General features: G+C 38.8%; 1 protein-coding gene across 1 annotated transcript in view; it reads left to right on the top strand.

Moving 5' to 3' along the window:
* Positions 1 to 3,468: 3,468 nt before the first annotated feature.
* Positions 3,469 to 17,644, top strand: part of slc38a8a (solute carrier family 38 member 8a) — a 35,121-nt gene continuing 20,945 nt past the window's right edge. Inside the window, exons 1-6 of the mRNA XM_060922975.1 lie at positions 3,469 to 3,657; positions 7,488 to 7,686; positions 8,692 to 8,848; positions 9,813 to 9,917; positions 10,346 to 10,403; positions 14,600 to 14,714. Of these exons, the coding sequence (XP_060778958.1) occupies positions 3,469 to 3,657; positions 7,488 to 7,686; positions 8,692 to 8,848; positions 9,813 to 9,917; positions 10,346 to 10,403; positions 14,600 to 14,714 (823 nt within the window). The remainder of the gene's footprint in view (positions 3,658 to 7,487; positions 7,687 to 8,691; positions 8,849 to 9,812; positions 9,918 to 10,345; positions 10,404 to 14,599; positions 14,715 to 17,644) is intronic.

Here is a 17,644-nt window from a genome sequence, read left to right as displayed (position 1 = left end):
CATAGACTGGTCACCTCCATGCCAAACTGCATTGATACAGTAATTCATGGTAAAGGAGCCCCAAACAAGTATTGAGTGTATAAATGAATATACTTTTCAGAAGTTGGATATTGCTGTATTGTAAATCCTTTCTTTTGATTGATCTTAGGGAATATTCTAATAATTTGAGATACTGGATTTCTGATTTTCATGAGCTATAAGCCATAATCATCAAAATTAAAACAAAAAAGGCTTTAAATATTTCACTTTACATGTAATGAATATAGAGTATATGAAAGTTTACCTTTTTGAATTAAATTATGAAAAAAAGGAACTTTTTCATGGTATTCTAATTTTTTGAGATGCACTAGTATATATATACACACACACACACACACACACACAGTGGTGCTTGAAAGTTTGTGAACCCTTTAGAATTTTCTATATTTCTGCATAAATATGACCTAAAACATCATCAGATTTTCACAGAAGTCCTAAAAGTAGATAAAGAGAACCCAGTTAAACAAATGAGACAAAAATATTCTACTTGGTCATTTATTTATTGAGGAAACTGATCCAATATTACATATCTGTGAGTGGCAAAAGTATGTGAACCTCTAGGATTAGCAGTTAATTTGAAGGTGAAATTAGAGTCAGGTGTTTTCAATCAATGGGATGACAATCAGGTGTGAGTGGGCACCCTGTTTTATTTAAAGAACAGGGATCTATCAAAGTCTGACCTTCACAACACATGTTTGTGGAAGTGTATCATGGCACGAACAAAGGAGATTTCTGAGGACCTCAGAAAAAGCGTTGTTGATGCTCATCAGGCTGGAAAAGGTTACAAAACCATCTCTAAAGAGTTTGGACTCCACCAATCCACAGTCAGACAAGATTGTGTACAAATGGAGGAAATTCAAGAGCATTGTTACCCTCCCCAGGAGTGGTCGACCAACAAAGATCACTCCAAGAGCAAGGCGTGTAATAGTCGGCGAGGTCACAAAGGACCCCATGGTAACTTCTAAACAACTGAAGGCCTCTCTCTCATTGACTAATGTTTATGTTAATGAGTCCACCATGAGGAGAAGACTGAACAACAATGGTGTGCATGGCAGGGTTGCAAGGAGAAAACCACTGCTCTCCAAAAAGAACATTGCTGCTCATCTGCAGTTTGCTAAAGCTCATGTGGACAAGCCAGAAGGCTATGGGAAAAATGTTTCGTGGATGGATGAGACCAAAATAGAACTTTTTGGTTTAAATGAGAAACATTATGTTTGGTGAAAGGAAAACACTGCATTCCAGCATAAGAACTTTATCCTATCTGTGAAACATGTTGGTGGTAGTAGTATCATGGTTTGGGCCTGTTTTTCTGCATCTGGGCCAGGACAGCTTGCCATCATTGATGGAACAATGCATTCTGACTTATACCAGCGAATTCTAAAGGAAAATGTCAGGACATCTGTTCATGAAATGAATCTCAAGAGAAGGTGGGTCATGCAACAAGACAACGACCCTGAGCACACAAGTCGTTCTACCAAAGAATGGTTAACGAAGAATAAAGTTAATGTTTTGGAATGGCCAAGTCAAAGTCCTGACCTTAATCCAATCAAAATGTTGTGGAAGGACCTGAAGCGAGCAGTTCATGTGATGAAACCCACCGACATTCCAGAGTTGAAGCTGTTCTTTACGGAGGAATGGGCTAAACTTCCTCCAAGCTGGTGTGTAGGACTAATCAACAGTTACCGAAAACGTTTAGCTGCAGTTATTGCTGCACAAGGGGGTCACACCAGATACTGAAAGCAAAGGTTCACACACACTTTTACCACTCACAGATATGTAATATCGGACCATTTTCCTCAATAAATAAAGGACCAAGTATAATATTTTTGTCTCATTTGTTTAACTAAGTTCTCTTTATCTACTTTTAGGACTTGTGTGAAAATCTGATGATGTTTTAGGTCATATTTATGCAGAAATATAGAAAATTCTAAAGGGTTCACAAACTTTCAAGCACCACTGTATATAAACAAATATTTAATGAAATTGGGTCGTACATGAGCTGATAGCCGACGAGGCGCGCAGTGAGGAGTTGGCTATAAGCCATGTATGATGAGATTGAGTGTAACAACTGTTTTATTCTATCCACATTCACTGTATTTTGAGAAACAGAGCATTTTTATTTTTTGCAAATTTGATAAATAAAAACTTTTCACAAAACGTCTGACAAAATAATTTCCACTTAGAATATAAGAAACTGGAGAAATGATAGTAACAATTTGTGAAAAATACTATAATAATAATTCTTGAAATAAAAAAAGATACATTCTTATCATCAACTACTTTTATTCCATATTTTGTTGCTTATTTTTTTGGTATTTTTGGGGGTTTTGTTTTCGAGTAGAGTTTTTATTTCGTCCTTGGTTGGTTCAGTAACACGGTCTGCCATTTTGTTTTTCTCTACTCATGGTATATGAGCTGATAGCCTAGTAGTAGAGGAAACAATCAGAGTGCGCAATTGCTCATATCCAGTGAATGTGGATAGAATAAATAAATAATACACACACACACACACATGCGCGCACACACACACACACACACACACACACACACACACACACACACACACACACACACACACACACGTATAGGGCCTGTACGTCTTCTGGTATGCATGGGGTTATTTGATTGGGCACAGACTAGGGATAGACTAGGGATAAAATTAGCTCATGTTTAAAGTCACTAAAATTCTGTAAAGGTGCTACACGCCTTGTCGGCTATCAGCTCATGTACGACTCGGTTTTGTGGAATAACTGGTAAATATCTGTCTAACTTTACCACGGGGCAGCATGGTGGTGTAGTGGTTAGCGCTGTCGCCTCACAGCAAGAAGGTCCGGGTTCGAGCCCCGTGGCCGGCGAGGGCCTTTCTGTGTGGAGTTTGCATGTTCTCCCCGTGTCCGCGTGGGTTTCCTCCAGGTGCTCCGGTTTCCCCCACAGTCCAAAGACATGCAGGTTAGGTTAACTGGTGACTCTAAATTGACCGTAGGTGTGAATGTGAGTGTGAATGGTTGTCTGTGTCTATGTGTCAGCCCTGTGATGACCTGGTGACTTGTCCAGGGTGTACCCCGCCTTTCACCCGTAGTCAGCTGGGATAGGCTCCAGCTTGCCTGCGACCCTGTAGAACAGGATAAAGCGGCTAGAGATAATGAGATGAGATGAGACTTTACCATGGTCCCCCTCAATTCAGAGATGGTCCAGCATTTGGAAGCTGAAATCTTGGGACCTATGTATCAATGTAACAGATTTATTATGGAGTAGGATTTAACTGTTGTGTAATGCAGGCTAGCACAGTAATTAGCTATACAGTGAGGCACAGGCCCACCTGGGTCAAGCTCCGCCCCTGGGCCTGCCTGTTCACACTGTTCCTTAACCAGGGTGAACTTGCTTATAAATGTTCGCGCTTTGAGTTCTATGGCCTGTCGAGATTCAGGAATGCAGGTGCAGACGGGAGGAAACACAGGCTGTTTAGAAAAGCTGAGAATGAACACAAATAGCGCGAGTCTGGGGTTCTGTGGTGCTGTGTTCATCATGGTGAAGGGCGCTGTGGGTGCAGGACTCCTCAACTTTCCCTGGGCTTTCTCCCGAGCTGGAGGAGTTTACGCTGGAGTCACAGTGCAGATGGTGAGTAACAGTAAGCTTTTAAGCAACGGGATAAAACCACCCATCAATAGTTAGGGTTGAAAAATAATTTAACGATTTTAATTAATAAGTTATGGATTTAAAATAAGACTTCCTGGTTTGTAGCAAGCTGAAAAAAAAGTAGTAGTGCAACCTCTAAATCTTTCAAGTTCAATGGAAGCAATAATCTTTCAAGTTCAGTGAAAACCCCAAAATCAGAAGAGTAAAGTGGTAGCCTGTAGTGTGATGTGTTTTGCTGATATAGTAAGTTATGGTGTGGATTTGATGTGCTGTTTACTGCTGTGTGTGCATATATACACTACCGTTCAAAAGTTTGGGGTCACCCAAACAATTTTGTGTTTTCCATGAAAATTCACACTTTTATTTACCACCATAAGTTGTAAAATGAATAGAAAATATAGTCAAGACATTTTTCTGGCCATTTTGAGCATTTAATCAACCCCACAAATGTGATGCTCCAGAAACTCAATCTGCTCAAAGGAAGGTCAGTTTTATAGCTTCTCTAAAGAGCTAAACTGTTTTCAGCTGTGCTAACATGATTGTACAAGGGTTTTCTAATCATCCATTAGCCTTCTGAGGCAATGAGCAAACACATTGTATCATTAGAACACTGGAGTGAGAGTTGCTGGAAATGGGCCTCTATACACCTATGGAGATATTGCACCAAAAACCAGACATTTGCAGCTAGAATAGTCATTTACCACATTAGCAATGTATAGAGTGGATTTCTGATTAGTTTAAAGTGATAGTCATTGAAAAGAACAGTGCTTTTCTTTCAAAAATAAGGACATTTCAAAGTGACCCCAAACTTTTGAACGGTAGTATATGTAGTGTGTATATATATCTATATATAAAGGTGGCACGGTGATGTAGTGGTTAGCACTGTCGCCTCACAGCAAGAAGGTCCTGGGTTCGAGCCCAGTGGCCAACGAGGGCCTTTCTGTGTGGAGTTTGCATGTTCTCCCCATGTCCGCGTGGATTTCCTCCGGGTGCTCCGGTTTCCCCCACAGGTTAGGCTAATTGGTGGCTCTAAATTGACCGGAGGTGTGAATGATTGTGTTTATGTGTGAGCCCTACAATAACCTGGCGACTTGTCCAGGGTGTACCCCACCTCTCGCCTATAGTCAGCTGGGATAGGCTCCAGCTTTCCTGCAACCCTGTAGAACAGGATAAGTGGCTACAGATAATGGATGGATGGATGGATGGATGGAAACACATACTAACTATTCCCAGAACTAGAACAGTAAACAGCACATATATATTACACACACAACTTTTATTTTATATATATATATATATATATATATATATATATATATATATATATATATATATATATATATATATATATATATGAGTGATTCCACGCTTATGGGTACTGAAATGGGGACATGAACTTATTTTTAAAAATTCACCTAAAACCATTTCTTTTTTTACCATCAGGTCACAAAACATGTAATCTTTAATGAATGATATGTTAAAAGATAACTTTAATTTTCTGAGATGTAATAAAAACATATTTATATGCCAAAGTCAGAACATAACAGAAGTGTTGTGGACATATATATTCTCAATTTTAACAATGTAGAATTACTTTTTGAAACATAGGAAGGTGATGTTTTAGCAAATATAATTAATAAACATGTGTAGTAGAATAAACATACACATTCTTTCAATAAGATTAACATGGTATATAGCTAGATTGTAATTAATTTGTAACAGACGCGAGATGGACAATCGTAACAGAAGTAATGTAACAGACATCATTTTGGAACTCATAGGCTTGACTTTGGCATATAAATATGTTTTTATTACATCTCAGAAAATTAAAGTTATCTTTTAACATATCATTCATTAAAGATTACATGTTTTGTGACCTGATGGTAAAAAAAGAAATGGTTTTAGGTGAATAAGTTCATGTCCCCATTTCAGTACCCATAAGCGTGGAATCATCTCATCTCATTATCTGTAGCCGCTTTATCCTGTTCTACAGGGTCGCAGGCAAGCTGGAGCCGATCCCAGCTGACTACGGGCGAAAGGTGGGGTACACCCTGGACAAGTCGCCAGGTCATCACAGGGCTGACACATAGACACAGACAACCATTCACACTCACATTCACACCTACGGTCAATTTAGAGTCACCAGTTAACCTAACCTGCATGTCTTTGGACTGTGGGGGAAACCGGAGCACCCGGAGGAAACCCACGCGGACACGGGGAGAACATGCAAACTCCACACAGAAAGGCCCTCGCCGGCCCCGGGGCTCGAACCCAGGACCTTCTTGCTGTGAGGCGACAGCGCTAACCACTACACCACCGTGCCGCCCCGTGGAATCACTCATATATATATATATATATATATATAAGACAGCACGGTGGTGTAGTGGTTAGCACTGTCACCTCACGGCAAGAAGGTCCTGGGTTCGAGCTCAGTGGCCGGCGACTGTGTGGAGTTTGCATGTTCTCCCCGTGTCTGCATGGGTTTCCCCCACAGTCCAAAGACATGCAGGTTAGGTTAATTGGTGGTTCTAAATTGACCGTAGGTGTGAATGGCTGTTTATCTCTGTGTCAGCCCTGTGATAACCTGGCGACTTGTCCAGGGTGTAGCCCGCCTCTCGCCCATAGTCAGCTGGGGTAGGCTCCAGCTTGCCTGTGACCCTGTAGAACAGGATAAGTGGCTATGGATGGATATATATATATATATATATTATATATATATATATATTTTTTTCACTTGGCAACATGAATATATTATATATTTAAAAATTACAGCACTATAATTACTTTTTAAAGTAAAGCTTTAAATGTACCTTGATGCACAAGTAAAAGATACACACTAAAGCTGCAAAAGGTGTACACACCCCAGTGAAAAGAAAAACACCAGACTAGGGTGAATTCGGGTAATGTGGGACACTAGTGATGGGCCGTCTGAAGCTGATGCTCCAAAGTGTGTATTGAGCATAAAGGGGCATGTCAGGCAAAGCCCCGCTTTGAGGCGTGTATCGTTTAGCAGAAAACCACGTGACCGATGACAAACAAACCTTCAATTGATTCACTGAAACTTTAATTCGCAAAAGCGAGTCATTAGTCAGCTCAAATATGAAAATTTGACCTATGATTAATTCAGTGATACATCTATATGACAGAATACATGACACTATGACATCATAGTATAAGGGAAAGAGAGGGCAAAAGTATAAACTAGTTTTCCTGGTATTTTTTTTTTTAATTTAGACTATTATACATTATGACTTTATGTTTATATGAATGAATGAAACATCTATGAATAATATACATTTTCTTATTCATCTTTCTGTCCTTATCATTTATTTTCATAATGATTTTTATAAATTCATGATATTGAGCTTGGAATGCATAAAGTAAGATGATTTAGGCTTCTTTTTCTTTTTAAAAGCCTAATACAAGTGTCTCACATTACAAAGCAACCTGCCCCAGATTATAAAATTCAGGCAAAATGTTTTTTTTCACAAACAATGTGAATAGGTGTAGTATGTCTCCTCTGGGTATGATACCTACATTCTTTCTTCTGGTGTGGTTAGAAAACATCTTGGGGATCACACAAATGTATAATGTGTTGATCTAATGTCTTAGACCAATATTGGAATAAGTTGCAGAAATCAAAATTGCAAAAGATGTCCCAGATTACCTAAATTCACCCTATATGTTGATGCAGTATTTTGACATACTAGATAGTATGCATTTGTATGGCTAATTTGATAAGGTCCAGAGTGCTGAACAGTGGAGATGTGGTGATTTACATGTCTCCTGATTCATGCCATTTTCTCCTTTAGTTTTGTCTCGTATTCCTCGTTAGTGGACTGATTATCCTGGGCTACTCCTCCTCCATCAGTGGCCAGAGCACATACCAAGGTGTGATGGGACACATTTGTGGGCCTGCTATAGGCAAACTGTGTGGGATCTGCTACGTCTTTGAGGTCTTCATGATCTGTGTGGCTCAACTGGTTTTATTGGCAGACCAGCTTAAAAAATGTAAATAACATTCATGTTATCCATGTTGTTTTGTTTCCTGATGGTAATTTAAAGGTGGAGTCAGTGTTGTTTAAGTGGAAATAATTTTGTTATAATTTCCTGCAGTAGTGAATAATATATTCTAGTGAATGAAATACTCATGGTAATGCCATATGTCAAGCTCTGTAAATGGGGAAAAAATGTTGTGGCCTTCCAGCATCCAACCAATCAGTTTAAGGAGGTGTCTCTAATTATCAGTCTGTTATGTTGCATGTGAATTTAGGATGCTGTTCTTCTTGTACTAGGATTCAGGACTTCTAGACTGTTCAGTGCCTGCATGGCTTTGGAGGGAATGCTGAATAAGGGATGGGCTGTATTTATTTGAATGTTGAGTTTCAGGGATTGGTGTTAACAGTACTAAATGCTAAATAGGTTGTAGTTACTAAATAGCTACTAAGTACGAAATTTTGTAAATGAATGTACAGATTTGAAAGGACAGTTTAGGCTAATGTAAACATAAAACAGGAATACCTTCAGAACAAGGAGGGGAAGGATATATCAGAAAAAATCCAAATGATGGGGATACCCTCCTAATGCTTAGATTCCTACAACATCTTGTAGCTAAAATTATTGCTTGGTGCAAATGTGACAGATGTGCCACTGCCACCAATCTGGCTAATGTTTAAACCTATTATAGACTATGTGCCAGTATTCATACGATGATAATTGCCTAATCTTTCACCACCAACTTGATAGTTGTAATAAACACTCTTGTTGGGCAGCATTTTAATTGAACAAACTGAATCTTTTTGTGATTCAGCTTCATCAAAAGCTATACACCCAGTCATTTTCTCAGCTTAGATGTGCAGTATATAAAAGAGCACTGATGATAATTTGGAGTGTCAAATATAATATTATTTTGCACAATGAGCATCTGACCAGTTACCTGAACATGCCTAGTACTGACAATTGTAAGGTCTTATTAACAGATAATGTTTGTCCCTGTCTGTGTTGGCTGTGTGTTAGTGAGTCCTTCCATATATGAGCTGATCACAGGTTCAACTGGGAATGAGATGCCTTATCATTGGTACACAGACCAGAGGTTTACGCTTTTCCTCATGTGTGTCTTTGTCATTTTTCCTCTCTCAATTCCTAAAGAGATTGGGATACAGAAGTATATCAGGTGAGAATTGTTCATAGGATTTGTAAAAGGAAGGATTTGTAAATTATATTCATGTTTCATAGTATATTCTATAATTAAGTAGTCATGATTAGAACAATGTATGATGTGAATGACATCACACTGAGAGACAAGTTTTTTTCTGTTTATTGGTGTTATGTGATCAATAAAGTAAGCAAAATCTGTCATTGCTCACACTATATTGAATAGCCATTTCCACTGTTGAATCAAGTCATCAAGTATAGTTACTGCTAGCATTTCTCACAGTGACATTTACAATACACAGAGTACTGCAGTGTTTTCAACCTAGTCTCTAATTTCCTGTGGAGGAAACCCCCATGGACACAGGGAGCATATGTAAAATTCCATGCAAAAAAAAAAAATCTTGTAAATTAATAATTTGTCATAACATCTAGTGAACCTAGACATGTTGTAAACTTATTGGATACTTCATCCTTTCAGAGATAGAACCAGGGGGCAGGAGAATGGGGAGGACATTGTGACACATCGACATGTAAACATGAAAGTAACCAAAATTACATTATACTAAATTTAAAGTTCTGCAAAAATACATAAGAACCGTCTTGATTATATCTTCTAATACTTCTGTCTGTTCCTAAGACTTGTATTGTCTGATTGTAATGATTTTTACCATGCTGAATGCATGGGTGTATAGTTTACATGTTTCTTGGTGGAATATAATAAGTGTCCTTCCATTATATAAGTGAGTTTCAATTCAGTAGGTTTTCTCAATACAGGGAAATATGTTGGCATGTTTCTCCAAGGTAATAACGCACAGTTGCAGTAGACAGAAATTAGATTGACATGCAAAAGTACTTTAACATTGTTTGATATCCTTCAAACCTAGCATTTGGATACACTTAGAAAAAAATTAGCATTAATATGTGTATATGTCCCAGAATGTACATTTTGCAAATAATTTTCCTTTGTGCTATGCTATCTGTAGTGCATTCGGCACTTTAGCTGCCATCTGTTCGACTGTAGCTATTGTTGTAAGATATTACACAAGAACACTCCCCGAGGGCCACCTGTCCCCTTCATACAAGAGTGGGTGAGTATTTGACCTTATTTCCATTTCTTAATAAGATTGTGTAAGGATTATTTACTGGAAGATTAGAGAATTGATTCTGTATTGTTGAAAGACCTTCCCTCCTACTGCCTACTTTCTCTTCATTCCCAGTGTCGCTTGTGTTGATTTTCTAATAGGTACTCTGTGGATAAATAACATATATATTTTATGAAACACTTGGGGATCAGGGCAATTTAATAAACTCTTTTTTTTTCTATATGTGCTGTAATATTACTTCTGTGAATCTTGTCCAATCCACCCCTTTGAAAGTCAAAAAAGTATGGGAAATCTACACTCATAGTAATTACCTCCTGAGAATTAGGAACAAAGAGAAACTTCTGAACTTCTGTTCAATGTCTTAATGTTTTAAACTCGCTCTATTGGTTTGACCTTTTTTCCCCCCCACCAAGGATGGGCTTCTGGGCTTCCATGTTCAGTGTCCTCCCCACAATCTGCTTTGGCTATCAGGTGAATATCTTGTGTAATTATTGCAATGTAATTGGACTAGCTATGCAATTTTCCATGCTGCCATGTTTACTTTGTAATGGCGCCTTACACCTTATTTTGGTTCAATACTTGTTTTGTATATGGCAATGCCCAACCCCATTCGTGGCTAAAAACAGTACCAGTCAAAAGTTTGGACACACCTTCTAATGCAATGTTTTTTTCTTTATTTTTATTAATTAAAAGACACTTCATGTCTTAAAGTAATGATGAACTATTGTTTCTCTTTACCGAATTGAGTGGTTCTTGACATAATATGGGTTACTGCAGCTGTTGAACAGTCAAGTCAATTTATTTGTATAGTGATTTTAACAATAGACACTGTCACAACCCAGCTTTACAGAAAAATAAAGATTTTAAACACATGAACTTACGGTATAAATTTATCCCTAATAAATTTATTTGTCACTAAAGAGCAATGGTGGCAAGAAAAATCTCCCTCAGACGACATGAGGAAGAAACCTTGAGAGCAACCAGACTCAAAAGGGAACCTAACCTCACTTGGCTGATAACAGATAGCGTGATTTATAAATAACTTGCTTCTATAACTGTGTTCTGTATAGTTACAAAGTACAATTGTGTAACCAGGAAATTCATGATAGTTTTAACATGAAATCTATTTTGTAGAAGTTATCAGCTGTTCCTTGATGGAGACTTGAGTCTGTTCATGACAACTGCAGTCCTAAAGTTATCATGGTAATTGTAGCCCTAAACCATTGTAGCAAAACTGTAAATGTCCAGAGCCATCTTCTAAATGTATCTTTAGACTGTCCATATGGGGCCGTCCTCCACAGGAGCGATGTGATGAGAACACCAGTCAGAAGTAAAGCATCAGGATGGATCAGGCAGGTCTGAAGAGCAGGAGAGGCCAGCATCACTGGTATCTCAGGATTGATGTTTAGGGAGACCGAGAGGGAGAACAAGAGGGAGAGGGAGAGAGAGAATGAGAGAGAGAGAGAGAGAGAGAGAGAGAGAGAGAGAGAGAGAATGAACAAGCAAGAACGAGAACATAGGTTGTTGGGTATGCTCATTGTCACCTAATGGTTAAGAACAGTATACATTGTGTGCTGAGTGCAAGTAGGGACTCCGGTAAGACTAACTATGACAGCATAACTAAAAGGAAGAGCCAGAAAGTAACAGACATGAGGGTGCCATGGGGCATAAAGCAGCCAGCCACTACACCGTCACCAAACCTGAGTGAATGCATTAGAGTGGGGAGCAACAGCATCCATATATCCCTGTTTATCAAAACACTCTATGCCTGAGGACCCTCTACATCTACTCCTTTACCTAATAAAAAGCTATTAGCAAAAGGCTTGAGTAAACAAATGTTTTCAGTCTAGACTTAAACACTGAGATTGTGTCTGAGTCCTGAACACTACTTGGAAGGCTGCTCCATAACTGTGGGGCTTTGTAAGAAAAGACTCTTTCCCCTGATGTAGCCTTCACTATTTGAGGTACCAACGGATAGCCTGCACATCTTGATCCAACTAGGCGTGGCAGGTCATAAAGGACCAGAAGTTTGCTCAGGTACTGTGGCATGAGACCATTCAGTACTTTACCGGTCAATAGTAATATTTTATAATCAATGCGAAATTTGATTGGGAGCCAATGCAGGATTGGGAGCCAATGCAGGGTAATGAATAGGGCTATTTACTATATATATTTTTATTATGTACTACTTTTTCCCATGGTCTCACATGCATTAATAAGGTAAGAAATTCCACTAATTAACTTTTGACAAGGCTCACCTATTAATTGAAAAGTATTCCATGTGACTACCTCATGAACCTGGTTAATTAAGATGATACTAATCGTGTGCAAGCTGTGCTACTTTGTGCTATGGTGGCTACTTTGAAGAGTGTAAAATATGAAAGATATTTTGTTTTTTAAACACACTTTTGTTTACCACATCATTCTATCTAGGTTCCATATGCAATTTCATAATCTTGATGGCTTCAGTAATGTTCTACAATGTAGTGTGTGTGTTGTAGATTTTATTACACCTAAGCAACTTGAGCCTCTACATAAGCATTTCAGTGTACGTCTTGACATACTGTGAAAATGATAAATATACTTTGACTTGCTGTCAGTTTTCTAACAGGTGCGCATAACTTTTGCTACCCCTTTACCCTTCCATAATCATTACATTTAGAAAAAAAAATACAATTCACACGGAGTAGTGAAATACTGCATTTTTGAAATTTCATTTATTGTTTTCTGAGAAAACCAATGCACAGTGGTTATTATCAAAAGTATAATAAAAAAAGTCAAGTGTGAAAACCCATGATCCTTCAACAACCTTGGAATATGCCAGTTGCCAATCTTTTTTGTTTTTCTCATATCATATAAATATGCAGCAGAAAGATTGCCCGCTTTGATTTGAATTAGTTTAACAAGAAAGACATTGGCCATTATTAATACAGTAGATAAGCCTATTGAGGTATTTCACCTGACGTCACAGGGTCACGTGACGCCCCGGTGTCCGCCATTTTGAACGTCAAGCTACATACTAACACTGCAGACAGAGAGGGAGAACCAGCTTGAAAAAAAAAAAGTGTTACAGACACCTAGAATAGATTAATTTGTCAATAAGCACTCTATAAATAACCATGGTGTTTGCTTGTTGTGCTGTGGGCTGCCACAACAGACAGGGACAGCGTGCAGGACGCTCCTTTTACCGGTTTCTAGTGATGGGAATTTCGGCTCTTTTTCGGGAGCCGGCTCTTTTGGCTCTTCTTACTATAAGGAGCCGGCTCTTTCGGCTCCTGAGATTTTATTTTTGATTTAATTGCTGCAATTAACTAGTTAATTACATTATTATTTATATTTTATCAATAGGATGTTTTCCATTTTATTTTTTAGTTTTTGTAGCCATTGTAAAGCTTTGTAAAGTATAGCAGTGTAACAATGTTCTAGCTATAGAAATAAAACTTACTTACCAATTAATAAATTATTTTCTCACAAACATAATGCAAAACTGTGTTATATTACCAATATAAAATACACAGCTGATTTTCCCCTCCTCAGGTGCCTCACAGACTCCTCTCCCCTGCGCTCCACAGCTTTAAGCATTACACCAATTTTCGTATTTTCGCAGCTGTGAATGACATCAACCCCCCCCAACCAAAAAAAGTAGGCGTACACCATGCTACTTTTTTTCCTTTGAATGGTAATAGACAACACAAAGACGCAATCGGACAGCAACTTTTTTTGTGAAAGTCTCTCTCTCTCTGAGGCACCTAAGGACAAAAAACTAATTCGGCTCCCCAACTCGGCTCCCACCGAAGAGCCGGCTCCCGTCGTTCACTTCAAAGAGCCGGCTCTTTGAACCGGATCGTTCGCGACCGACACATCACTACCGGTTTCCTACTGACCCAGATAAGAGGGCCAAATGGATTGCAGCTGTGAAGAGACAGGATTGGGAGCCAACAGAGTACTCCAGACTTTGCAGTGATCATTTCATTTCAGGTTAGTTTATCAGTTAACGCAATTTTGATAAAATATATAGCAAAAAGTAAATGGGTCAGTGTTTGTTAACCCATCTGAGCAGTGAAACAAGGCAGTGTTAATTTGTCTAGGGTTGCATGTAGCAGACATCAGACATAAAACGCAATAACAGAGGCTAGAAAGAAACAGGACACAGAAATAAATAAACAGGGCTCCATACCAAGGCTGGGTACAGTGTTTGTGATAAAAGACAGATCCAGTTTAACACGAAATCACAGCTTACTTTCTTGTTAAAATGTGCAAAGGTCTCCACCATCTCATACCGCCTTGCACTGAAGGACTTAAGCGTGCCGTCCAAAATGGCTGCGTCACGTGACTTGGTCACGTGGGTGAAATACCTCAATTCTCCTCCATGGTAAGACCTATTTAATTTTTTAGCAATAAATTTGCCTATGTAGACATGTGCAGAGGCCTAGTCATCCCTGCTTTATTACATTTAATATATATTTGCTTTTGTGATCCACAGAGTTCCCTGTGGCACCACACTCATCAAAATGTTGTTAAAGTGGTTTTGTTGAATATTTTAAGTTTTCAGATAACATGCTTTATATGAACAGCAGTGAAGCCATAATCTCAGCTAAAAATATGTAATTAGTTAAAATAATATGTTGTCATTGTATGAAAACTCTGTTTTGTTGTCCTTTATCCAGTGTCATGAGTACTGCATTCTCATCTACAGCAGTTTGGAGAATAAGAAGCTCTCTTACTGGGCCAGAATCTCATTAGTGTCTCTGTTCATTTGCTTTGTTATCTACACTCTAACTGGTGAGGTTAGACCTTTAATTTTAATATAATAGCCATTATTTTGCTGACATTATGTATTTGAGTAAAGGATGTACACATTGTCCACTTTATTAGGAACACTTGTACACGTGTGCATTCATGCAGTTATCTGATCAACTAATAATGTGGCAGCTGTGCAGTGCAAAAAATATTGTGGATACAGGTTAAGAGCTTCAGTTAATGTTCACATCAAACATAAGAATTAAGAAAATGTGTGATCTCTTGAATTATACGTATGGCATGGATATTTTTGCCAGATGGGCTAGTTTGAGTATTTCAGAAACTGCTGATCTCCTGAGAATTTCTCACGCAAATCTCAAGAGTTTTCATAGAATAGTGTAAAAAAAAAAAATCAGTGAAGCTATCATAAACACAGATTTACTGAAACTGGACAGTTGAAGACAGGAAAAGACAACTGTCAAGTTTCTGTGAGTCTGTGCCCATGCATGCTGTGATACTTTTCTGCTCACCACACTTGTGAAGAATAATTGACTATATCTTTCCTGGCAAGTCAAAGCAATCTGGCTATTTTCCTCTGACCTTTCTCATCAACAAGACATTTTCACCCACAGAACAGTCAGTCAGTGTTTTTTGATTTTCGCACCACTCTTTGTAAACTCTAGAGATTACGGTGTGTGAAAACCCCAGGAAATCAGCAGTTTCTGAAATACTCAAATCCGCCCATCTGGCACCAAAACCCATGCCACAGTGAAAGTCACAGAGATCACAATTTTTCCGATTCTGATGTTTGAAGTGATTTGATTCTGCATGATTTTATGCATTTTGTTGCTGTCAAGGGATTGGCTGATTAGATAACTGAATAAAACAACAGGTGTATGGGTGTACACCTGTACACTTAAAGTGGCCTGTGAGTATATATGTGTTTTATACACACACACACACACACACACACACACACACATATATATATATATATATATATATATATATATATATATATATATATATATATACACACACACACTAGTGCATCTCAAAACAATTAGGATATCATGAAAAAGTTAAAAAAAAAAAATTGTAATTTAATTCAAAAAGGTACATTTTCATATATTCTATATTCATTAGATGTAAAGTGAAAAAGTTTAAGCCTTTTTTGTTCTAATTTTGGCGATTATGGCTTATAGCTCATGAAAATCAGAAATCCAGTATCTAAAATTGTTAGAATATTTCTTAACATCAATAAAAAATAAATAAATTATATCTCATCTCATTATCTCTAGCCGCTTTATCCTTCTACAGGGTCGCAGGCAAGCTGGAGCCTATCCCAGCTGACTACGGGCGAAAGGCGGGGTACACCCTGGACAAGTCGCCAGGTCATCACAGGGCTGACACATAGACACAGACAACCATTCACACTCACATTCACACCTACGGTCAATTTAGAGTCACCAGTTAACCTAACCTGCATGTCTTTGGACTGTGGGGGAAACCGGAGCACCCGGAGGAAACCCACGCGGACACGGGGAGAACATGCAAACTCCGCACAGAAAGGCCCTCGCCAGCCACGGGGCTCGAACCCGGACCTTCTTGCTGTGAGGCGACAGCGCTAACCACTACACCACCGTGCCGCCAATAAATTATATATGGAAAACAATTAAGAGACCACTTCATTTTTTCCCTTTAAATCAGCATCTCTATGTATGGCAGCCATTTCATTCCAGTGTCTGTGCTGGAATTCCAACACAAGCACACCTCCTTTTACTTAATGAGGATCTAATTAGGTGATCACCTGAACCAAATCTTATTTAATGAGGAAAAGTATAAAAACCACTGCTGTGGTCGTCACTATCCTCTTGCAGTTGGACCAGTTTGGATGACAAAAATAGTTCTCGTAGTACCTTAAATTTAATTGGAATACAAAAATATGTATTCATCATGCCAAAAGAGTTAAAAAGAAAAGTTTTGAGTGAGGAAAAAGAAGGGTTCAATTCTGACTTTACTGGCAGAGGGATACCATGAGTGTCAGGTTGCTTCCATTCTCAAAATTTCAAAGACTCAAAGACAAAATTGTTCATAAGAACAAGGTCAAGAAGCAGACATTGGGGACAACAAAGTGACAGACTGACAGAGGGAGAAAACGACTCTCCACTGACTGGGATGATCATCAACTCCTTAAAATGTCACTCAACAACTGTAGGATGACCTACAAAAAGAATGGCAAATGGCAGCTGGGGTTAACTGCACAGCAAGGACAGTTTGCAACAGGCTCCTCCAGGTGGGGTTGAAGTCATGCGAAGCTAGAAAAAAGTGCTTCATTGATGAGAAGCAATGAATAGCCAGGCTGAGGTTTACTAAAGACCATAAGGATTGGACCACAGAGGACTGGAGTAAGGTGATCTTGTATGATGAGTCCAATTTTCAGCTTTTCCCATCACTTGGTCATTTAATAGTTAGATGGAGACCTGGAGAGGCCTACAAGCCACAACTTCTTGCACCTACTGTGAAATTTGGTAGAGGATTGGTGATGATCTGGAGGTGCTTAAGCAAGGCTGGAATGGGGCAGCTTTTTGTTTTGTGAAGGAAACATGAATCAAGCCATGTATAAGGTTAATCTGGAAGAAAACTTGCTTCTTTCTGCTCTGATAATGTTCCCTAACTCTGAGGATTGAGTTTTCCAACAAGACAGTGCTCCATACCACACAGCCAAGTCAATCAAGGTGTGGACGGAGGACCACAAATCAAGACCTTGTCATGGCCAGCCCAATCTCCAGACCTGAACTCCACTGAAAATCTCTGAAATGTGATCAAGAGGAAGATGGATGGTCACAAGCCATCAAACAAAGCTGAGTTAGTTGAATTTTTGTGCCAGGAGTGGCATAAAGTCACCCAAGGGCAACGTGAAAGACTAGTGGAGAGCATGCCAACATGCATGAAAGCTGTGATTAAATGTT

This window comes from Neoarius graeffei, chromosome 6, assembly GCF_027579695.1.
Source record: "Neoarius graeffei isolate fNeoGra1 chromosome 6, fNeoGra1.pri, whole genome shotgun sequence".
Classification (NCBI taxonomy): domain Eukaryota; kingdom Metazoa; phylum Chordata; class Actinopteri; order Siluriformes; family Ariidae; genus Neoarius; species Neoarius graeffei.
This window is presented reverse-complemented; position numbering and strand designations above follow the sequence as displayed.